General features: G+C 36.6%; 1 protein-coding gene and 1 pseudogene across 1 annotated transcript in view; both read left to right on the forward strand.

Moving 5' to 3' along the window:
- iars1 (isoleucyl-tRNA synthetase 1) overlaps positions 1–24,690 on the forward strand; it is a 57,902-nt gene that overhangs the window by 19,662 nt on the left and 13,550 nt on the right. The window contains exons 13-26 of the mRNA XM_055160165.1: positions 1,836–1,934; positions 5,435–5,561; positions 10,680–10,753; positions 11,432–11,626; positions 11,889–11,975; positions 12,631–12,714; positions 15,585–15,729; positions 16,419–16,539; positions 16,627–16,718; positions 17,797–17,874; positions 19,329–19,450; positions 21,581–21,683; positions 21,805–21,888; positions 24,280–24,454. Coding sequence (XP_055016140.1) covers positions 1,836–1,934; positions 5,435–5,561; positions 10,680–10,753; positions 11,432–11,626; positions 11,889–11,975; positions 12,631–12,714; positions 15,585–15,729; positions 16,419–16,539; positions 16,627–16,718; positions 17,797–17,874; positions 19,329–19,450; positions 21,581–21,683; positions 21,805–21,888; positions 24,280–24,454 — 1,586 coding nt within the window. The remainder of the gene's footprint in view (positions 1–1,835; positions 1,935–5,434; positions 5,562–10,679; positions 10,754–11,431; positions 11,627–11,888; positions 11,976–12,630; positions 12,715–15,584; positions 15,730–16,418; positions 16,540–16,626; positions 16,719–17,796; positions 17,875–19,328; positions 19,451–21,580; positions 21,684–21,804; positions 21,889–24,279; positions 24,455–24,690) is intronic.
- Positions 18,228–18,345, forward strand: LOC129411113 (5S ribosomal RNA; annotated as a pseudogene).

The following is a 24,690-nucleotide window of genomic DNA, read 5'->3' on the forward strand; positions in this document are numbered from 1 at the left end:
ATGGATCATACAAACAATTTGTTTTTCAAATCAAAATTATTAATTTTTTTTTATTTAGTGAAATTCTACACTGCTTTGCTTTTGTATAAAGCAAACAAAACTATGCTGCCGTTAAATCTCCAAAAACTGTTCAGTACACAAGAAGCACATTATGAATTAAGGGGAAGGGATAAGTTTAAAACAAAATCAGCGAGAAGCACCAGGAAAAGCATGTGTTTATCTGTGTGTGGGGTCAGTCTGTGGAATGGGTTGGGAGACAACCTGAAGCAGTGCCCAAATATTCACAGCTTTAAAAGGAATTATCGCTTTCGGGATATAAGGGTGAGTGACAGCACTGATTGATGTAAAAAAAAAAAAAAAAAAGTATACAGTATGTGTGTGTATGTGTGTATATATATATATATATATATATATATATATATATATATATATATATATACACACACACACACACACACACACATATACATATATATATATATACATACATGTATATATATGTGTATGTATATATGTATATATATATATGTATATATGTATATATGCATGGTATGTGTACGCATGTATATGTGTATATATATATGTGTACAGTACAAAATGCATACAAAATTATATTTTGTATGCATAATATGTAATTTATTTTGCTATGTTTAAATATTTGTAAAGTTCCGTGATCAATGTACAGAAACAACCACAAAATTTCTGAAACTATGTCATGAATAGAGGTGGGTTCCTATAAGTTTTTCTTCTTCCCACTCCTTTTCGAGAAATGTGCTTTTCTGTTGTTTACAATGTGTATGTAGTATATATGATTATTGTTTCTCTCATGGCTCAAACTCGAAATAAAAACGAATCAATCAATCAATCAAAACTTTGATTCAGACTTTGACTATCTGGACCACAGTTCAATTAGACCCCACAGTAATCCGATTTACCATAAAATGCTTTTTAAAATTTTGCTACAGTGCATTTACATTTTGTCAGCCCTCAGTGTGATTTATAGTTGAGTTGTCGTTTCCCGGATAAAATCTCTTATGTTTCAAAAGGCCATTGACACAGTGATATCCGTTGGACTTGTTAATATATCAATGATGATAAATGTCAGGTATTGTGCTGTGGTTTGGTGTAAAATCCTTGTATTCAGACTCAGTGGTTTGTAGGTTTTCTGTCCACATGTTCCCTGAGGATCTGTGCACTTTGTCAATAGAGGTTTGTGGTTTCTGCCAGTGTGCTGACTTACACATAACATCAGCCCACATTTTCCCATGACAACTAAAGATCCCTTATGGAGAGCCAGATACTATTAGATCAGTAACACTTTATGATAACTACACTTTAATAATTTGTTATAAAGAATGAACTAAGAATTTATTCATAATGAACAAATAGTTTACTAACAATGATTCAGGCTTGGTCACTACTTATTTCTTACCCTAATCCTAACTTCTAAAACTTCATTAAGTAGTTGTTGTTGTCTGTATCATTCTTATTAAACAGTTTGCTCATTATTTATTAAGCCTTCATGATTTAAGACTGTAAATATTGGAATTAGTATAAATTGTTACCAGTAGCCAGTTTTTGTGGCAGATATTACATAGAATTCACATTCATTTACAAACACAAATGGACAATTTTAAAATATAATATTGCATTTCATTACTTTAGTTCTATTTTGGACACTCAAAGATGCTTTACATTTTGACACCACAGTTTCAAAATGATATTTATTATATATATATATAAAATCAGTCTGCATATTTGTTTTCACATGGTTCTATCCTATGTTTCTATCTGTATTGTCATAAAATTAAATAACCATTATGTGTTTTCCCCAGGTCAGACACGCCTCTCATCTACAAAGCTGTGCCCAGCTGGTTTGTGCGAGTGGAGAACATGGTGGACAAACTGTTGGACAACAATGGGAAATGCTACTGGTAAAATATTTTCTTTCACACATGATAACATAATGCAACATTGATTGCCCTGGAATGTTCCACAGTGTGGCATTAAACTATATCTCCATTGAGACAAGCCGGTGACAACGAAATAGATAAGTTTAAAGAGCCCTATTATGCGATTATATCACAATGTTGTTTCCTCATAAAAACATACCTGAAGTTTTGTTTTGTTTCATTCATACATGTTTCACACACAAATCCTGACCTGCTTATTTAGTTTTTCTGTCATACACATTGTTTTTAAATTTTATATACCTTCACTAGAGTCATTTGGGTAATTTTAGCCCTGAAATTACCACTCTCTCCTGAAATAAAGGTAAAAGGTAGCACTTACCTTGAAAACTACCACTTATGACATCACAAGTTGGAACAGAGCTTTAATGAGCTTTGGAGATGAAGGCAGTTAAATAATAAAGAGTTACTCAAACATTTTTGAATGAAACAAAACACAACTGATGAGGACCTTTAGTGCCATACTCTGGAATATTCCAAGAAAAAGCAATAACATCCACAGAGAGACAATCAGGTGGTGGGCCCCCTGTCAGAAGTTACATAGTGCACCATAAAGTATGAAGAAGTGTAGTCTTAGAAGAATAGAAGCATTCTTGGTCAATGATTCTAGACTCATGATATACCACTCCTCTGCTATTTTCACCTTATCCTTGTTAATGCCCCTTTCAAAGTATTATAAAGCATAATACACTTTAAATGGCATTAGTGGGTAACATTAGCCTGATGCTAATTGTAATTGAAAATCCCAGTATCAGAAGTGAGCTTGCACATGATGGCTTTGCTAAGTGGTATTGCCCCATGCTCCTCTCTCTCTGCTGGCGCTGGTAATGGGACTGTCAAACTGAGATGAATGAGGTGCGTTAGAAAGGTGAGGATCCACAGCAGCAGCTGAACAGGGGTACAGTTTTCAGGGGCGAAAATCTGCTGTTAAAGACGGGGCTTTATACATGTATTTGCTCATTAATCATACATTCATTTTCAGTATTTTTTTATATGTTAAGCAAGACATTGCAAACATACTGGTTCCCCGTTTTAAATTGGGAGAGTTAAGAGTTGTAAGGAACATGGTTATAATCTTGCTCTTAACTTTTTAAAATAAAAACATGATTTTTTTTTCATTTTGGATATATTTATTGCACTGAAAAACATACAAAAATATGCAGCTTTGCTGTGAGCACGCTTGAATCCCCATAAATCTGACTCTAGTCTTCAAGGAAGTGTTGCTTCTATGGCTAGAATATTCCAATGTATGTCATAAAATGTATTTATCTACATGGAGATGATTCTGAAGTGTGGATTTAACTTTGCATCTCTATGAATACATGCAGGTAATGTGCAATACAAACCATTTTATTTTGCCCAATCTGCAGAATCAGCTACTAATGCTAATTTATCTAGTTCTCTTTATAACATCCCTTCAGCTTCCCACCCCCCTGTATTTGGCCTACAATAGAACCCTTCCTCTGTCTAAATGGCTTTTTCTACAAGACTGGTGCAGTTTAAATCCAGATTTAGCCTTGAGCGGGGAGGGGGAGTGGGGGTGTGGTGAGCTGCAGGGCTGGTGCTGAACTCTGCCAAAGAAATCGTTAAATTGATATATTAGGGGCCTAAATAGAAATGCCTTCTTCAAATGGGAATTGATGAACTCATTGGTTAGAGAATGGATTGTACACACACACACATACACACTACCAGCATCGCCAGAGCAACACTGCACCGAAAAATATAGAAAATTACAAGATTGTGAAATAGTGTTAGGATACGATGGGATAGGATAATGTTTTGCTAGACATATCTAATATAAAGCCACTGTTTTTTTTTTTCAGTTTTATTGATTTGGTCTTTACAGTGCATCAAAACATTTTAAGAAATACCTAAAACTTGACCATTTTGCCAGAAACTATTTGTAAGTTTCTTAGCATGTTTATTTTTGGTCCAGAGGTGGAACTGTGTGTCAGTCAACAAATTTTAGAATTATTTTTGAATATTTTTTTATATGTAGTCAAGATAAGGTGTACTCCCTTCCCTAGATCAGTTCCCTTATGTTGTTATCTGAGAGAAAACTGCCCCCCACTTAAAAAAAATAAAAAAATAATCAAGATTGTGAGCTGCTGGAAAAGTCTGTAATTGGTTGTTACGAAGTATAAGACAATGTAACGGGGACTATGCCTGGAAGGAAGTGATAACCTTTTGTTGTTGAGCCTCATGAAGAGCAGAGCTGTTTGTGTTTCTGATAAAGTTTGAAATCAGATAATTCATGCATGGAGAAAATTATATCTTTTACTTCTTCTGGCGATGCATAAATAATTATACATACGCAAAACCAGTAGTTCTTCTGGTAGTTTGCACTTTAGTCTGTTGTGGTGTTGTTGCAGTACTGAAAGTTCAAAAAGGGAAAGCCAATACTGATTTTCAGTATCATAGTCATTATAAACAACACTTTTTTAAACACAAAATAGTAGTGTTTATTCTTATTTATTTTGTTTTCGATTTCAATACTTGTTCAAATGAGAATCTAGTTTTCATCATAATCTTAGTATCTATTTAATATCTCCTGTTGTTCCCTAGTCTTTAATTGGTTTACTAAATATCAGTTATATGTTTAACTGTTATTTGTTATGCCTTTAGTTATAATTTAGGGCAGGTTTAAATATTGGAATACTCTCCTATACTGATACTGAAAAATACTGATATTTATTGAACACAAATAAACAGTAGTTCTTTAAATATTACTTTGTAGTGTTATACCAGTTTGTGTATAAATAAAGACCACTCTAAAACTATTCAGAAAAGGTTAAAAAAATATGTTTTTGGTATCTTAACTGTCTTTGTTCAAATCTAGTTTCAACACTAGGTTACGTAACTTGCAATTATGTAACTGTGTAATGCAGAAATGTAGTTAAAGTTATTATTAAAGGTCCTACATTATACAAAATGGACTCTTGTGAGCTTTAAGCCATGTTAGAATGTTGTAGCTTCACCAAAACATGCATGTGTGAATATTTTATTTGAATCACACATGTTTGAGTAATTCTTTATTATTGGTCTGTCTAAATCTAAAAAGCTCAAAATGCTCTGCTCCACCTTGTGATGTCATGTAGTGGTACCTGTGAACTTGGAAACTGCTACTGCTTTAACCTTGTTCAGTAGAGACGGGGATTTCCAGGGCTGAAATTATTCTGGTGAAGGTGTATAGAGCCTAAAAACACAGTGAAGCACTTCCTGTATTAGCACATGACATCACAAGGTGGAACAGTGTTTTTCATTAGAGTGCTCAACCTAAATATATAGGACTTGTGTGTTAAACATGTGTGAATGAAACAAAACAACTCTTAATATATGTTTGACAATTAAACAACATTTTGACATAGTTCAGAAAATAGAGTAATATTTATATTAAATCCCATATAAGTGCATTTTCAGGTTATTATCATAATATTGTCTATCCATATTTCCTTCTGTAGGGTCCCAGAGTTTGTGCGAGAGAAGCGTTTTGGAAACTGGCTGCGAGACGCTCGAGACTGGGCCGTGTCCAGGAACCGATACTGGGGCACTCCCATCCCCCTGTGGGTCAGCGACGACTACGAGGAGGTCAGACTTCATGCCATGTTTATATACTGAGGTTATATAGTATGACACTCAAAGAAGCAAAAGAAGAAGCCTCTATGTCTGGCTGTGCAATTAATCGAATTTGAACCAAGATTGAGATTTTGTCATTTCAAATTGTCAGTGATCATTTTAGGGCTTTTTAATCAAGGGGTCCACATCCATTCCTCTGTCAGTAAAAGCATGTAATTTGGACCAGTCTTTAGAAGTGAGGAAATTTACACTGAAAGCCATTTTTTAATTAGTTTTAATAAATACATTTTATTTCTTAATTCTAAATGCAATTGCATTGAAATGCTCAATAGATCAAAGAGGGGGAAATATATATAATATAAATATATAAATCACCCAGCCCTTATTTACAATGTAAACAAAGTAAGTTTGACCTTTATTTGACCTATCATTTCAATTTCTATAGCCCATTTTACAACCCAAGTAGATTCAATTGCACGCTATATTTTATTAGTTAACTAAATAAGTTGTAAAAAACACATTTTCTTTTTAGTTCTGGATTAGGTCTTGTTTTCACCACATTAACCAAACCATTTTTGTGTCACCTTTTTTCTGTACTACTCAAACCATGACTCACTCTCATTTTAGTCCATTAGCGATAAGATGTTACTTGGAAAATATAAAATTTTAGTCCTGGTCCTTGGTTTGAAAAATACAGCCGTCTGTCTGCAGATCATTAATCTTTGTCTAAAACACATCCTAAATCCATCTTTCTTAATGCATTTTTTTGTGTTTAGTTTGATGGATTTATCTAACTAAACTGTCTTATGAACACAGCTTCTGGCTACATAAATCCTCCTTACCATATACAGTATTCTTACAATACTAAAGCTCAAGTTGATACTAAGGAAAAGGATTCGTACTCCTGCACCATTATGACAAGATACACTTTGACAAAAAGAAGGACAAAAACATTTTTTCAATACAAAATAAGTTTAAAGCCACAGTATGCAACATTTTAGACAAAAAAACAAAAACATTTTTTTTTTCTTTTTGTTTTGTTTATTGCATTGAAAAATCAATCATCACAACTTACTGTGAGTTGGGTTTGCATCTCCATAAACCTGAATAGTCTCTGTAAATATTTTTCCTTTAGCTGTAATCTTTGATCGTATGTTGTAAAATGTATCTAAATGTTCTAAATAGAGCCCGACCGATATATCGGTTGGCCGATATTATCGGCTGATATTGGCATCTTTAGGCATATCGGCTATCGGGCCGATATGCTTGCTGATAGAGGCCGATATTTCACGTGGGCATGTTATACCTCGTTATAAAGCTTAGACTCTCTACATTCTGTTCATTTAATCCAATTTACAGACAGATAAATGTCCTAATATGTGGCTCCACATCAGTATTTATCTACGGAGTCATTTGTCTGTGTGTGTCCGTACTGTCCCTGAACACACCACAGAGTCGCGTCACTCACGTGTGTTTACACCTGCAGACACAGATCCAAACACTGAGATTATATTCTTTTTACGGACAATCGGTTTGAGTCTGGATTAAAAGGACATTTATTAGTGCAGATTTGTGATGTGAGGAGGAGCCTGTATGAGCGGTGAGTGTTGGAAATATGTCGACTCTGAAGCTAGTTTTTGTCATTTGTTATGGGTTAGCTGCTGTAGCTCCCGCACATAAACAGACTGTTTTCTATTGGTCTGTTCTAAAGTGACTATATTGGCCGTATATTTACTACTGGACCTGCATTGATGTGTAAATGAGCTGTGAATAGAGGTGTGAATTATGACATTTGCGCATATAATTAATTACCGCGGCGCGCACGTATTTACAGCTAAAGGCTAATAGCGCTACTTTCTTTACTAGTTATGGGTCCGTCGCGAACGAAATGACTCTTAGAACCGGCTCTTTAAAGGGAACGACGGGAGCCTGATCCTTATTGGGAGCCGTGTTTTCTCTTTCTCACACTTTTTTTCTCTTCACGCCGCGTGCACATTCGTGGTTTGACAGCGGCAGCGGCTAAAAACGAAACTTTGAGAAATTTTCGTGTACGTAGGATAAAAAAAAAAAACAATAAAAAAAAAACGAGCATATTTGACTGTAGTTTAGCATAAAATAAATAAGTCCCGGTTTAGTCCTTTTTCAGTCCTGGTTTAGACCTGGTTCAGTCCTGATTCAGTCCTGCTTTAGACGTGCTTTAGTCCTGCTTGCAACAAAACAATCTGAAGAGCCACTTGGGAGCCAAAAGAACCAGCAGCTTTTAGTGAGCCGAGCCAAAAGAGCCGGTTCTCTAAAAAGAACTGGAATACCCATCACTAGTGTCTAGAATGTGATGCAAAAATGCCATTAAGTCAACCTACTGTCTGTAAATATGATGTAAAGAGGCAGAATAACAATAAATGTTGCCTAAATAAACCCAATTTAAAATCCACCAGAGCCAAACCTAAGTTTTTTAAACAATTCAACATTTACAGTGAATTTTTACATCACTAAATATATCAGTGATTATATCGGCTATCGGCAGCTCCAACTTCCATGATATTGGTTTCATATCAGCCTCAGCAAAATCCATATCGGTCGGGCTCTAGTTCTAAATGATGGTGGTGACCTCCAGACCATTCTAAAACTGTTTAGGAAAGGACCACTTCTGTCTTATTTATCTAGAGTTTTTACTATACTATTAGTTTCTACTGATACATGTTCAAATGAGTTTCAGTACACGCTTTAGTACTGATGAGTATCTGGGTATTGATTGTTTTGACATCCTTATACAGCATTAATATCCACCATGTATAAGTGTTTTTCTTGCCCGCGGTGCTCTAAACCAAAGCCTATTTCCTCCAGCACAGAGCCAGGGCATCTCTCCCCTCTGACCTGCTTTTGACACTTGAGTAAGCTCACGTCTCCGTTTGAAGGGTTTGAAGCAGAGATGGTTGCTGTGAGAGGGAGGAAAGGGTGGAGAAAGAGGGGTAGAGGGGGGGAGAGGGAGAGGAGGAGTAAAAGAGAGAGATGGAGTGAGAGAAAGGAGTAGAGAGAGGGTGGGGGGTGGGGGGGGGAGATGAGTGCGTGAGGGATGGATGGATGGATGGAGGGAGAGGGAGGGAGGGTGAGTGGGAGGGTGAGTGGGAGAGTGAGTGGGGGAAAGGGAGCTGGGAAGAGAGAGAGAGAGAGAGAGAAAGCGTGAGAGTGAAAGAGAGGAGGAAAGAGGTGGTGACAGACCCGTGTATGCTGTGTGAATCTGCTCCCCTGAGGCACTGTTGAGACCACCGCTAAACCAAGACTGAAACATCTCACATGAATGATTCATTAAAGGCAAATAAATAAACAAAGTGAGCATAACATGAGGTGTGTTAAGCCCCTTCAGCAGAGATGATGGGAGCAGAGGTGAGGGTACAGTAAAAGACCACAGCTGGAAGGTATATTGGGTCTGGGCTAGGCATGGGACGATACTGAAATTTGGTGTCAGGATTATCATGGCCACAATAATTGCGATTAACGATTATATCAAGATAAATATTTCAGTTGCTGACAGTTAAACATGTTATAGATATGGTTTTAGATAACACATTTTCAAGAGCCTGTGATCTATAAAAGCATTCATGGTCCTGTTTAGGTGTTTGATTTTCAACAAAAAGGTGAGCGTGATTAACTGAAAAACTGTCATTGTTTAAGACCACAATCCACGTCATCTGTTGTAGTTTCAACTAAGTCCGCTCTTTCGGGTCAGATTGTGTTAAATGAAAACTCAGATTAAAGTCTAATTTGAGTCACAAAGCTTCAGATTGAGTAGTGCCTTCAGTTAGCACCACACCCAAAGGGGATGTTGGTGACATCAGCTCCGAACTATCATCTTATAATGAATTTAATATATGCACACTTAAGTGTGTTGAGAATATATATCTATCTATTTAAATCTAGTCCTTTCTAATGCTCTAAGATGAAAGTGGCAGTGTAATTTTTGGTCAGTGCGTCAGTATCTGCCCTGTGCCTGTGCCCATGTCATAAATGGGGCTGTTTGAGTGTTGGAGAAATGGAGTCTCTTAGAGGCTGAAAGAGGGACAGTCCGTGACCTCCTTCTTCAAATAGGATCCTGGCTGTTTCCAGAGCTGTCCCCGATGCCTCTCTCTCCCCCCTCTGTGGGCACTTGCACGCCCAATACACACTGCAGTTTATCAGTGACTGCCAATACTCCTCCTCTGCCTAATCATTTATTTCCAGTACTGTTCATTAATATGGTCAAAGTGTAATTATTGTGTTACTAGTGCTACATGGACTGTTCTGCTTCTATTATGTGATCATAATAGGATATTATTATTATATTATATATGCAATATTTCTTGTTTTGACTACAGCCATTAATGCCATGAATATTTGTAGTACCACTAGTACTGGTCTTTTTCTCTGCAATTATTTCATGAAAACATCTTGAGTATCTTCCTTGGTATAGTGTTTGCAAGCTAGTTTTATTTGATTTGTAATTTTTTTTTTACTACTTACTGTTTTAGTGCTAGTTTCCATGATTAATACTACTACCACTTACAGTATTGCGACTGCTACCCATTCATCTACCCGAGAGGCTCAGATTTTACCACTCTGGACCTCTAAAATAACCATGTTAAGTGCAAGTCTGTAACGCAGGTTTAATTGTATTTATTGAGTTTACTTAGTTTAACATTATTTGACCCAGTATCACAAAGTTATAGTAGATTAAAAACTGTAATACTTTTAAAATGACACCTTCCAAGTCATCTTACTTTCAGAGCCACTGATTGACCAAGTTCTGTACATTACCTCAATAGCCTTTAAATGAAATGAAATTGAAAATGGGGCTGTATCTGGGCCACTTTGCTTTGGCATAAGTGGAGCAGATCCTACAGGTTAGCTCTCCTAGGAGTCGACGTAACACTTAGTTTGGAGGTAAAGTTACCTAGAGGTTTCCTAAAGTAGGCCTAAATCTGTGACATTGGATAATAATACGCGCAAAAGAGGCCCTAAATTAGCAGTTTGACTCATGTGGCATTGATAGTGCTTCTCTATGGGGCTTCTAGTAGGTACAAGGTTAGGATTATGTAATTAATAGTGATGATGTCTAAATGTAATACTCTTTTGTACTGGTATTCTTGTGTTCAGGTGGTGTGTGTTGGGTCCATGGCTGAACTGGAGGAGCTGACAGGAGTCAAAGTCACTGATCTGCACAGGGAGAGGTGAGAAGACATATTTAGTCATTTGATTAGCTAAGGATAATATTTTGAATAAATTAATCCTTGCAAATTATGATGGGTTTTGGAAAAAAAATTCCTTAGATGGTTTCCAGTAAGTTGCCAGAGTTTTTGAATAGTTGCTTGCAGTTATTAGTGACTTGAGTCGATCTGTAAGGTCAATTATATTCTGTGGTTATTGCAGCCCACACATCAGTAGGGGTCCCCATTGACTTTTAAATGTCAAAAAAATTCAGCAAAATGTGCTAACATGCTGACTACAGAAAGTAACCAAAAGAGTGTTAACCTTGTCATGTCATGAAGCGGTAGTTAACAGCTACTTTTTATCTTGAGTTCAGTAGAGACATTCCAGGACTGAAATTATCCAGATGATTCTAGTGAAGGTTTATGGAGTTTAAAACACAGTGGAGCACTTCCTGTATTACCACATGACATCACAAGGTGGAACAGAGTGTTTTCTGTTTGAGAGAAGAGCTCAGAATAAGTATGTGAATACGTAAGGGTTTGTGTGTTAAACATGTGACTATGAAACAAAACACAACTCATGGTGTTGTATTTTGAGGTGTCCTCATGTTTCTGATGAGGAAGCAACATTATAAGTGATCAGAAAATAGCGTAATATGGGCACTTTAACTTATAGATATTGTTTTTCCGTCATTACAGCATTGACAATCTGACTATCCCGTCCCGTTGTGGTAAAGGCGTCCTGCGAAGAGTAACCGAGGTCTTCGACTGTTGGTTTGAGTCTGGGAGCATGCCCTATGCTCAGGTGCACTATCCCTTTGAGAACAGAAAGGAGTTTGAAGATTGTTTCCCCGCCGACTTCATCGCCGAGGGCATTGACCAAACCAGAGGATGGTGAGAACAAGCATGAATAGATAGATTTAGATTTATTTGTCTTATACAGGTTAACATACAGTCAACAGTACAATGAAATATGTCTGAATGAGAAGAGCTGTACAAAACAATAGTACTTGCAACTAAACTTAAACCATTTCCTTTACTACTAACTTTGTAATTTTGACCTCTAGAAACATTTTTTAAAGCAGAAATAAACATCTTGTATGACAGTTGATATTGCCAATGTTGATTAGTGAAAAAAATACATTGTTTTTTCTAGGTTTTATACCCTCCTGGTCCTTTCCACTGCTTTGTTTGGCAAACCTCCCTTTAAGAATGTCATTGTCAACGGTTTGGTCCTTGCAAGGTAAAGCACAGCAAATTACAATTTCCTATTCTGAATATTAAGTTGTAATTGTCATTTATGCATTTTAAAATATCATTTAGTTACATTGTGAATTATTTATTTGCACATGATTTAATCCTATGACTCAATAGTGTGATGCTGGAATGCAAACAGTATGGCATTGAACTAATCAATCTCCATGGAGACAAGGAAGTGACTTAACTAGGCCAGATCTGTGCAGTGCTTGTTTTTCCTACCTATTGTCAATAAATAAAACACATGTAATTTTATAAATGCTAACTGGATGAGTTTCATACCATACTGTGGAACATTCCAGGCAAAGCAATAAGTTCTCCACAGAAACGAGTATGAACAGGACCCCTAACCAGAAACTTACATAATGCACCTTTAGGTCCTACTTGTAGTTTCTTCTGATTGTTGTTATACACTGTATGTTAGCTTTAGCCTTTTTAGCCTCTTGTCAGAGCAGCTCTTTAGCCCAGGGGCTCAGTGCAGCTCAATGCTCACCAGACTGCTGACCTGGAAGACTTCACTTAAACTGAAAAATCCAACTCGGGCTTTTCCCAACATGCACTTCTGATCATGCATGCTCTCTCCCTGCCTCTGTACATTAATGCCTGTATATCCATCTCTCTCTCTCCCTCTCTCCCTTCAGTGATGGACAGAAGATGAGTAAACGCAAGAAAAACTATCCCGATCCTGGTCTTATCGTGCAGAATTATGGTGCCGATGCCCTCAGGTTAGTTGGTGCTACTCGTGTGGGCCAATGAAGCGTGGAAGTTTGTGTGCCACTGGGTTCCGATCTCCATGTTTGTGTCAGAAATGTTTCAATATTTGCCTCACAACTAACAGTGCAATGCAGATTAGAGACAAGGGACTCTTCAAAGCCCCTAAAGTCTTGAACAGCTATTACAACCTGTGATTGTGTAAAAAAAAAAAATAGCCGCCTTGTTACTAGTACTACATGGAAAGCATCTTGTTGGGTTAAAACAGGTATCAAAGTGTGCCATGTTTTTATCAGTGGCACTACTTCAACTACTGCTGTGATTACTGTGCTTACTACTTAAACTACCACAGCAATTCCTATTATCCTTACTATTGTATCTGTACTTGGTACTTGGTGATGTGACTAACATTTCTAACTTGATCTTGATATTTCAAACTTTTGATGTCAAGGAGAAGGCCTGACACTCAATACAGATTTTGTCACAAATAGGAAACTATCCAATTTGATCCTAGTCGAACTATAATCATTGCCATTTAAGGTACTTCAACCAGCAACGCTTTTTCACTTATTTATCAGACGTTCACAAGTACTGCACTCGCAAAGATTTCTGGCCCTGTTCTTGTTCAACTTCTGTTACCACAAGAGATTGAGTTGTAAATATTGAGATGGAGCACGTACATAGTAATGTCCTAAATATTCACAATTTTAGGCAAATTAGAGCATCATTGCCAGAAAATGCAGCTAAAATATTTCTCCACAGCATGATTCTCTCTCATATTGAATACAGCATTACTAACTGGTCACTAACAAGCATGACAACCTTAAAAATAATAGAATCACTTTTTTAAAAAGCGTTAAAGATATTTGATAGGAAATCTTTATCGTTTCATCATTGTCTCATACTACAGAAGTATAATATCTTAAGCTCTGGGTGAGTTCATTAAGCCCAGGTCCAGCACTAGTGGTCGGGTAACAAGAGCCTCTATCAGAGGCGACTGTGCAATACCCTATAGACGCACAACTTTCAGTCAACAGGTGTTATCAGTCAAGGGCACAGAAATCTGGAACAACATCCCAGCTGCTATAAGAGACTCCACCACATTCAGTTAATTTAAAACTAATCTGAAACAATGGCTCAAGAGAAACCAGATCTGTGATCACTAATGTTATGCTCCTATGTAAATGTCAGTGTTGTATGTCATGCTTGTGTGTTTGTCTATTGTGACACGTTTTATGTCTCTATCTCTCTGACCTGCCAGGGACTACAGATGAAAAGTAGCCTTAGGGCAAATTCTGGCGTATTTACAAGTATATGTTCATGAATATCCATTGTCCCTTTTAAATAAATAAAAAAAAAGTAAAAAAAAAAAAATACAAAGTGGGAAAAAAACTGAGGCACTCAAAAAGTATCCTAGCCTTTAATACCAAGGTATTAAAGGCTTTTAATTATTTTGTACATTTTGAGTGCCTCAGTTTTTTTCCCACTTTGTATTTGAGACTGGTCCCTACACTGAAGAGCACCAAAAGGACAATTCTTCACATTTTTTGCATATCCAAGTAGCACTCCTGCCTCCAAAGCCTTGCATAGTAATGTCCTTTGCCCTCCGGTGTAAACACACAGCACCATATGGGCCAATGAATAAAGCACTATGCAGCCAAACCATATGCCCACATTTACAGTAGAGATGAACGAGCGGAGGTTAGACAATGCAATATTAAATTCTACATGTTTAAAGGTATTGTATGTAGCCTGACATGGGCTGTTTTTAAAAAGATGTTTTTATACTTCTGAATATATATCTTATGATTGGCTAGCAGTGCTGTTTAGGGTTTAGGTTGTGAGGATTCAGATCAGAGAGAGTCCTTTTAGGTTTAAACCAAGTGGATTTCGAGACCATTTGGTCATAATTTCCAATGTTTTTATATTTTATCGTATCTGGCAACACGTATAGGTCATGTCACGATCTTGCATACTTACATAGTGTCCCTTTTAAATGTGTATATAGACTACTAAACATGAATTTTCAGTTTTCACATAATTGTGAAAATATGGATCCAGTGTGGCTCCACAGTAGTCGCTTTTTTTTTTTTTTTTTCCCTCAATTTTGTTCCCCCTCAGTAAAGTCCCAAGAACTGAATTACAGCCAAAACTCAAGGTTGTCTTTCAGAGTTTGATGTGATTGAGTTACTACACAGACTTACTTAACACAGAGTACATGCGCAAGGAATACTGAATAACTGAAGTGTTATGTTGGCACCGGCCTTTATTACAAAACAGCAATCACTTTTGACTGGAATTACAATATAAACTGCAGAGTAATGACTTGATAAAAAGGTTCAATTAAAAGTATGTTTGAGGAGTAGGCATGAAACCGTTTGTAAGGTCTCACATCTTTAAATTGAACAGGATTTACTGGACTTAGAAGTTCAGCTTTTTACAAAGTCAGAACAACAATCTCCTGCCAAAATTAAAGGTTGTCTCTAAAGGTGTCCTCCCTAAAAATATAGGAGTGTCCTCATACAGTATTTTTGTTAAATTTTAAGTAAATTCAACCACATGGCATCATTTGGCAGTTACCAGTTTGGTAAATTAATGGAGCCTGGGCATGAAAAATTAATTACGGTTAATGTTTAGGAAAGTGATAATTTTGGACCGATGAAGACCATTTAAAATGACTCTGCATTTAAATGTTTTTTTTTTATTTGTCTCATTAACTTCAGAAATGCTTATTACATAAAGCTGGTCACATTCTAGAGCAAATGATACATGATGAATAACACTTATGAACGTAAACACTACTCAGGTATTTTTTCAATGAATATTGTGGTAGAAAGCTACGTACAATTTCTTTTGAAACCAATTTTTTCCACTGTCCCTGCAGACTGTACCTGATCAACTCTCCAGTGGTGAGAGCTGAGAACCTGCGTTTCAAAGAGGAGGGGGTCCGGGATGTCCTGAAAGATGTATTTCTGCCCTGGTACAACGCCTACCGGTTCCTGGTGCAAAACGTCCAGAGGCTGGAGAAGGTAAGTGTGAGAACAGAAATAAGGCTTACCATATTTGAAATAAAACATATGATAGAGGATAATTTTAGTAGAAATGTTGGCTATATTCTGATAAATTTGACTTCGTTTAGTTTATGTATTTATCAGGGACAATGCACATAAAACATTGACCTTCACTAAAAGGTTATATGTTTGTGCCAGATTATAGATAGATTGCAAATTTCCATCTTCAGTCCCTGGACAGGTTGATGTCATAAATGGTGTACATGCCAATAAAATGAAATAATTTATCCAGTCAATCATTAAGTAAAAATATTGTCCCCTTTGACCTCAGTGACCACATCCATGGACTCTTTACATGCAGTATTTACAGTTCATGATGCTGCTAAAGCAACACTTCTTCTGGAGGAAGCATGACACCTGCATGATTCCACAGAAATAGAAAATTAAAGGCAGTAAACCACCACCTATTTTTGGCAGGGTTTTAAATTGTAAATGATAAATGCAGTAAAAATTATTCCCTTGTTCCTTTTTCTTTAAGATTGGCTCCAACATAAAACCTCATTACTAAATAAAGTGTATGTTAAGGCTTAATACTCAGCTGAAAATGAGCTTGGACTTTGTGATTATTGCAATACATCGAATTTCTTGCACAATAAATATGCAGCATGCAGTACAATCTGATGCTAAAATCCTTATCACATTGTCAGGAGGAGAATATCCAGTTTCTCTACAATGAAAACACGGCCAAACAAAGTGACAACATCATGGACAAATGGATCCTGTCTTTCACACAGTCCCTCATCCAGTTCTTCAAAGCTGAGATGGACGGTAAGACAAAGCATTTGATATTATTTGATTTTAGGTAGTTTTTATATATGTAAGATGATTCATTGTCTCTTTTTACAAATATTTTAGCTTATCGCCTATATACTGTGGTTCCTCGACTGGTGAAGTTTGTGGACATGCTCACAAACTGGTACGTCAGGACCAACCGTCGCCGTCTGAAGGTGAGAGCAGGTTTAACATGGTGATAATAACACTGATGTACTTGTGGTAATTGACTGTTTCATGACTTTTGATTGTATGCTCAGAAAGACTAGTCACTTGTTTCAATAAAGATATCCACCATTAAAGTAAGAAAATTGCAATTGAAATAGAAAAAATGTACAATTATAACTTTAAAATGAAGATCCTGCATTTCGGACAATACTTTACCTTAGCTGTGGTCTTCCACTTTAATGTAAAATAATGTAATATAAGGAAGTCAAGGTTTTTTCCAGCCATTAGGTTTGCAGCTACCAGTAAACTGCAGAATGAAGCATTTTAAAGGGAAGATGTTATTGACTTGTCTGAATTGTTCCACAGTATGGCATTAAAAAGTTGCTTTTATTTATTGCTCATATTACCTAAATAAACATTCACTTTTACTGTAATGGGTTTGACTCTCCATAGATCTGACTTGCAACTTGCTCTGAGGACAGGTTTAAGAGCATACATGCCACACAAAGCAATAACATTGTGATGGAAGCCAAAGTCAAAAATGCTGTTGGTAACAGTAAAGGGACATTTAAAAACCCAGAGGAGCACTTCTGGAGTACCACGTGATACACTCAATAGGTGTGGGAGTAAAGTGTAAATTCAATTTAAAACAGGTGGTCTCAGCTGTAGTCTTGCTTCCATGCATTCTAGCGGTCTCAGTTATGCACGTACTAGACTGTATCTAAATGGACATAGTCAACCTGTTACCTGCCCTGTTCCAAATAAAAAGTGAGCATGGGTGTGCTTCTGGCTCCATCGACTCTGGATCCAATTGACTTTCCATTTAACTGCTGTCATTTTGGTCTTAAAATGTTTGTATTAACCCGCTCTACATGATTCTAGTGTTTATTTCACTGTTTTTCACAATAATTGCTTGCCTAATGAGCTTAATTTGCCTGAAACCGAACTCTATGGGGGACGTCACACTCCCTTAGTCCGCTTCTTTACAGTCTATAGTTGTGCAGGTGGTCTCGGCTATAGTTAGTCTTGCTTCCTTGCATTATAGTGGTCTTGGTTATGAAGTCTCTGTGTGGCTCTGTGTTTCAGGGCGAGAGTGGTTCGGAGGAGTGCGTGTGGGCGTTGGAAACCCTCTTCAGCGTGCTCTTCTCCATGTGCCGCCTCATGGTGAGTCACTCTCTTCACACCAAAATAACAAGTGTTTTTCTCACAGAGACTGGCCTGCTCTGATGTGCTGAGATGCTACTTAGGCCTGTTTTTTCAATACATGACACACTGTAAGGAAGTTTGAGGTTTAATAGCTGCTAATAGTAACTTAACATGCATTTGATCCATGTGTTTGAATGGATTATGAAGGTGTAATGTCTAATAGTATTTTTTATTTTATTTATTTTAGCAAGTACAAAAAGAATAGATTTTGGAGTATTCAGATAAGAATATTAGGATAATGACAATCCAAATGAAATGTGCTAAAACATGTTTTATGTTGTAATAAGCCATTTCTGCAGCATTTTTATTATGCCGGTGGCCATACCGGCTTGTCAAAGCCTGATCCCGTCAGATCTTAGAAGCTAAGCAAGGCTGGGCCTGTTTAGTACTTGGATGGGAGACCACTGGGAACATCAGGTGCCACAGTGAGGTGCCAGTCACAAAAACTGTTGTCGTGTCCTTAGGCAAGACACTTCACCCACATTGCCTACTATGAAAGTGGTGTGTGCGTAAGTGATGGTGGTGTTCGGAGGGATCGATGGTGCCGATTGGCATGGCAGCCGCGCTTCCGTCAGTATGCCCCAGGGCAGCTGTGGCTACAATAGTAGCTTACCACCACCAGCTGTGGAGAAAAAGAATAATGAATCTATAAAATGCTCTGTAAAGCATCTTTGCGACATATGTCTTTGAAAAGTGCTATATAAATAAGACTTACTTACTTAATTATTATTCTCGATATTACAATTTTCAAAACAACATTCACAATATTATGCCAATTTCCATAATCTACTCACTTCTAATTAAGAACAAATTCTTATTTACACCTTGGAGTCTAACCACTGTTTTTCTTTATCATCATACATTATTCATCTGAAATGTTTTACACTTCATCTTGTTTCATTGCCACAAAGAGTGGACTGTAAAATGAACCACAAAAGCGCATAACTATCACTTTGTACTCTTAATTGGAAGACTGCAGGCAATACACATGCCCACCTCTTTTCTCATGTCAACCCAAACAATACTAGAGTAAACATTCGCTCTTACATAAAGCAGTGGGGCCCTCATGTACAAATGTGCTTCTATGATCATGAATAATGCAATAGTGGTAGTAGATTTTGTTTATAACTCTTAATGACAGTCCCATGCCAATCGTTGGCTAGCGCATCCCAGATCAATACCATCTCACTACAGGCCATAGAAATGAATTAACAGCAGTTGTAATGGGGGGCTATTTCATTAGTGCTAACCTCTCTATGGCTCTACTTTGTTTGACCTTTCATGCATTATATTTCGAAAGAGAAAGACTTTTTTTTTTCCATATGCTGCTGCTATTGTGAAAATGCCAATTATAGCGTATAGCATGTAATATGTTTTTCCGTCATGGTTGACTTTGTTCATTTCTCCCATAGGCTCCCTTCACCCCTTTCATAACAGAGATGATGTACCAAAACCTGCGGCACCTCATTGACCCGGCTTCTGTGGAGGACAAGGACGCCAGCAGCATCCACTACCTCATGCTGCCTCATGTGCGGTAGGAAACAAATACATATGGTGGATGAAGGGCTGTAGGCCTTTAGTCATTAAAGGTGCACCCGAAAAGTTACGCTATGCACCTTTAATTGATCAGCAAGACATATCTTTGGTTGACTGTAAGAATTTTAGGCTACAACCTCAGAAGGGTGTGGTATTTTTTACTTCTGCTACTTTTTAAGTAGATATTCAACAATGTGTCATTTTGTTCCTAATTGATGCCTTTCAAATCAGTATTACAAACACAACATTTTCTAAAAGTGATGTGCTTTGAAAGTATAGAAGAAGAACTGGTAAAGGAGATGGACATTTCAGGACCAGTTACAGTCAAGTTAAATTTTATTGTCTTGGAAAGGGAAATTTTTCTCAAAGATGTGCAGAGAACAGAAATGAAGCAATACGATACGGAAAGGTTCAGTGCATTCGGCATACATTAAAAAAATATTGGTTAATTTAAAGCTATAATCTAATTATGCATATTCAGTATCATTGTGTAAGTCAGGTATATAGGTCTATCTACATTATTCCTTAACAATAAAGGAATATCATTCCTTTATTGTTAAGGAATAATGTAGATGTAATAATAGATGAATAATGTATGTTTTGTCCTTTTTCTTGATAAGCATTGTAAGTCAACCCTTAAAGCCTCTATATTGGCACTAAACAGTTAATAATGCTGACTTGATCCAAGAGCAAAGTTTGAAAAGTTCACTGGAGGTTTCACCTGGTTGTTTCCCCACATAAAGTAATTACTTTCTTGTGTTTTGTGACATTTTTCAAGTAGTGCAGTGAGAGCTGAGATTTATATCAAACAATTGAAAAAATACTTTTCTAGAAAAAAATATCCAGGGCCTTAGTCGACCCACAATCAATCACTGTTTTGGGGCTCAGTGGGTATCGGTTAAATGTTACTTTACTCTAATTTTCTAGAAGTTATTTCTTTAAATAGAATTGAAATATTGGAATTTTCTACCATGCTATAATATTGTACCCTCATTAAAAACATGCCTGAAGACATTTTTATATGTCATCCATGTTCAAGTATTTTAGCAATCTCTCCTGGACCCTATCCAAACTCTTGGTTAACTGTAATATTCTATCCAGTGCGAAGCCTGGTGTTTTTAGTTCACCATTTTGTCTGTTAATAAAGTCTCATTCCAAAATGGAGCCTGACTCCAAATTTGTTGTTATGTTTTAGCAGTTAATACCTCATAGATATAAAATACCCCCTCTTTAATCTATGTATAGATTAAGTATGAATATGTTTTTAAAGGAAATGGGACTGATTGCTAGTTTTAATAGCACCTCATCTTTGTTACTTTATTTGCTTCTTGCCCTTGGTTTATTCAATTTAGTCCATTATAGTTGAGACGCACAGTGGTTAGCCGTGCACCAGCTGCTCCTCATTCACTACTCCCTTGTGTCCACTTTAACACATTTTACTCCACTGTTGTTATTATGAATGCAGGAAGTGAAGCCCAGTTTTAGAAAATTCAGATCCCCAAACACACTTGGCTCTTATGAAGCTGCTGCTACTCGGTGGGCTGTAGAACAATTACCTCTTTAGGTGGAGGTATTTTTCTTAATTTTGTTGACTCTTATTAACCTTGGAGTTTGTTTCATTAAAAAGGCATTGTCCAAAGTAGCTTTCCGCAACTTATTGTGTACGTATTTAGAGGTAGGCCATTTTCTAGGGAGAATAACAAAATTATTGTTATATTGTTTCACCAAAAGTCACATAGTCACACAGTGCTGACCCAGTATATTTAATCACAACAAGCTACTTTGCTTAAATGCATTGTTTTGTTATGGCAGCCACTAAAAAGGCAGTAAGAACTGTGTTGACCACCATCCTTTGCTGTTTCATTACAACCACTATAAAGATGTGTAGTAAGAAATGTGACGTCTTCACAATGTTGCTATAAATGAGAGATTTCTTTATACATCATATTTTGTATATCTTCAAACCAACATTCACAATATCTGTCCTCATCTTCACTGTTTTGTCATTTCTGAATAATTATATTTAACTGTCACTGTATGCTATAATGAACTTTCTCATCTGTACGAAATATTTTTATAGCCACATTAGTTTCATTAATTTCATGTTTGTTTGTTTTTTATTCCTCAGGGAGAGCGTGATCGACAAACGCATTGAAAATGCAGTGTCTCAGATGCAGTCTGTGATTGAACTGGGCCGAGTGATCAGAGACAGAAAAACTCTCCCAGTGAAGGTAAAGGAGCTCATCTTTAATACCTCAACTAAATAATGCTCTATAAGTTTTTACTATATTACACCTTTACTCTAAGTTTGTATTGGATGTACTGTGACGGGACATTGTATGCTTTGTTTAGTATCCACTGAAGGAGGTGGTCGTCATTCACCAGGACCCAGAGGCACTGAAGGACATACAGTCTCTTCAGAAGTACATTCTCGAGGTGAGTGAGGAAAATACATATTTACTTTTATAGATTTATATTATTTGTGTGCCTTTTCTCTATATAAATGACAAACCAATGTATCTAAACAAGTAGTGTATCCATCATATCAAAGTATTTTAGTTTTATGTCAGTGGGACATTGGATGACAATGGTTGTTTTTTGGCTGCTTGGGATTTTGTCATACTCCAAGATAGAGGCAAAAGTCTTATTTTTAAATTGTCTGTCTGTCTGTTTGTCTGTCTGTGTCTAGGGGTTTGATTTGATCTCATTTTGGAGCTATGGAATGCAATTTTAAAAAAAAAAACAATACTTGCCACAAATCTCAATAAAATATTATAGTGTGTTGATCTGGTCATCTAATACCTGTTGATACTGACAAATACGGAATATTCTTGATCCATGAGTTTAAATGGGAAGGGTTTTTGTCTCAGTTATCCATCTGCTGAAGGGCATCTAATTTAAAACTTCTTAATATGCAAAACTCTACACACTTGGATGCAACTTTACCTTTGAAAAGGAGAGAGCAGATAGATGCAGTATCCATTATAAATGTCTGGAGATTCTGCTATTGTGTTCTTAAAATTTGTAATTTATGTTGATTTCTGTGGCCGAAGACACAGCACTGAACTTCACCTTTTTACATTGCCTGAAACTTAAATCAATGAAGCGTTATAAATTGAAACAATATTTTTAAACCAGGCTCAAACTAATGTTGAATAAATACAAAAAAAAATATTTTCTGTGATAAACCCAGTAGGAAAAGCTAAAATGAATGAGGCTGCTGCATATTTCAATATTATTTCATTATACAGGGATTAAATATAACTAGATGCATGGTAAATGTAAATGAAGGTCTTTTGTCTTCTCAGTGCTGACCAACACAAAGAGATAGTGGATTAACTGACTCCAGGGATCAGAGAGTTGTTATTCAGATAGTTGTTGCCTTGTTTTAAGTTTGGACTCCTTGTACTTAGATTTATTTGTAGTGAGGAAATCATTTAACCTCCCTGATCTGTTGCTCTCGCAAGTAAACAAGCTTTATTTGGCTAGAATTAAGAGAAACTAAGATTGTCAAGAGAGGTCGTGGTAAAGCGAGGTGAATGTCCAGGCTAATAATCAGTTTTAATCTGTCCGTATTATGACATTTTCTGATCTATATTATAATGTTGTTTCCTCATCAAAAACATACCTGGAGTCATATTCTTCTCTCAGATGGAAAACACTCTTTTTCACCTTGTGATGTCATGTGGTAATGAATTTTCAATCTCTACTGAACAAAATGTAAAAGCTGTTAACTTGGAAATAACCACTGCATGACATCACAAAGTGGAATGGAGCATTTTGTCATACTGTAATAGAAATGGAATATTTTGGCAAGGTTGATTCGTAAAGTTGATCAAATAGTACATTGTAATCTTAACTAGACAATGTATTGATGTACGAGGTCAAAAACTGTACATTTAAATGTTTCTTTGGCCTATAATCTTACTTCTTGGTTGGGCAACTTGAAAACATTACTGTAAAAATTAATGAATGAACTGTTAAAAATTTACTAAAAAATAACAATTCTGATTTTAATTGGATTTTGGTAAGGCTCACAGTACGCAGTACACACTCACACATGCTGTGGCGTGGAAGGTATTTGTTGTTAACGTTGGTTAATGATCAAGGCAAACAAAATAAAAATGCCTCAAATGTCCATTAGGAGTTGATGAATCTATACTGCAGTTTGGGAAATGTGTTTAAAAGGTGAAAAGTTGCAGTTAAATGATGTGGAAAATATGAAACTTTGCTGAAGCCATCAGTTACAAAGTGGTAATGGAGTATGCCTAATTTGAATGGTTAATATAGGCAGCAGCATATTGAAGGACGGCATTTATTAGGAATTTAAAAGTTTTCAGCAGTCAAACTAATAGACTTCCTTTAGACTTTAAATCAAGTGGGATGTATGTACTGTACTGTTGTTCCTTTTGCTATAATATCCCACTGCATCACATACAACTCTTCTATCTACATGGAGAATGTTCCAAAGTTTGGTTTTAACTTTCTGTTTCCATGGAATCATGCACCAGAGGTACCACCTCCAGAGAGCTACATAGGCTACCATGTAAATTAAGCTTCTTGGCCTAAGCTAAACTATGATTGCTCCAAGAAATTAGATGACTTCTACCTAAATGCTTGAAGAAAATCTGGATAGGTAAATTAATGCCATGCTGTGGGACATTCCAGGAAAAGTGCCATGGAGACGAGCAGATGATGAACCCCACACCAGCCATGTTACATAGAGCACCTTTAAACTTATTAAACTTATAATCTTTATGACAAATGAACCAAATTAGTTTCATGAACAATGAAACAATGTTTTTTTAATCTTTCCTCATCCTACAGGAGTTGAATGTTCGTCAGCTGACCCTCTCCACAGATAAGGACCGCTATGGGATCAGTCTGAGGGCGGAGCCTGATCACATGGTTCTGGGGAAGAGGTTAAAGGGCGCGTTCAAATCTGTCACTGCCTCCATCAAGAGTCTGAGCAACGAGCAGCTCGAGACCTTCCAGAAAACGGGTATGTAATAGCAAACCTTAAAGGCCAATTAACAATATGATTTTTCAACTGTAATCCTTGGGCTTCAGTAGAGACTGTAAGCCAATCTCATCCTGCTATGTTTCTAGTAACCTATATAGTATATATTGAAGGATCTCTTTATAGCCTGTGCTCTTACAGTTTTAAAAAGTGTACTACAATCACAACTGAACCTGGGTTGCTAGTCCCTTAACGTGCATACACTGTAGAGGATATAC

Source organism: Boleophthalmus pectinirostris, unplaced genomic scaffold, assembly GCF_026225935.1.
Source record: "Boleophthalmus pectinirostris isolate CB_2022bp ecotype Guang Dong unplaced genomic scaffold, ASM2622593v1 HiC_scaffold_3, whole genome shotgun sequence".
Classification (NCBI taxonomy): domain Eukaryota; kingdom Metazoa; phylum Chordata; class Actinopteri; order Gobiiformes; family Gobiidae; genus Boleophthalmus; species Boleophthalmus pectinirostris.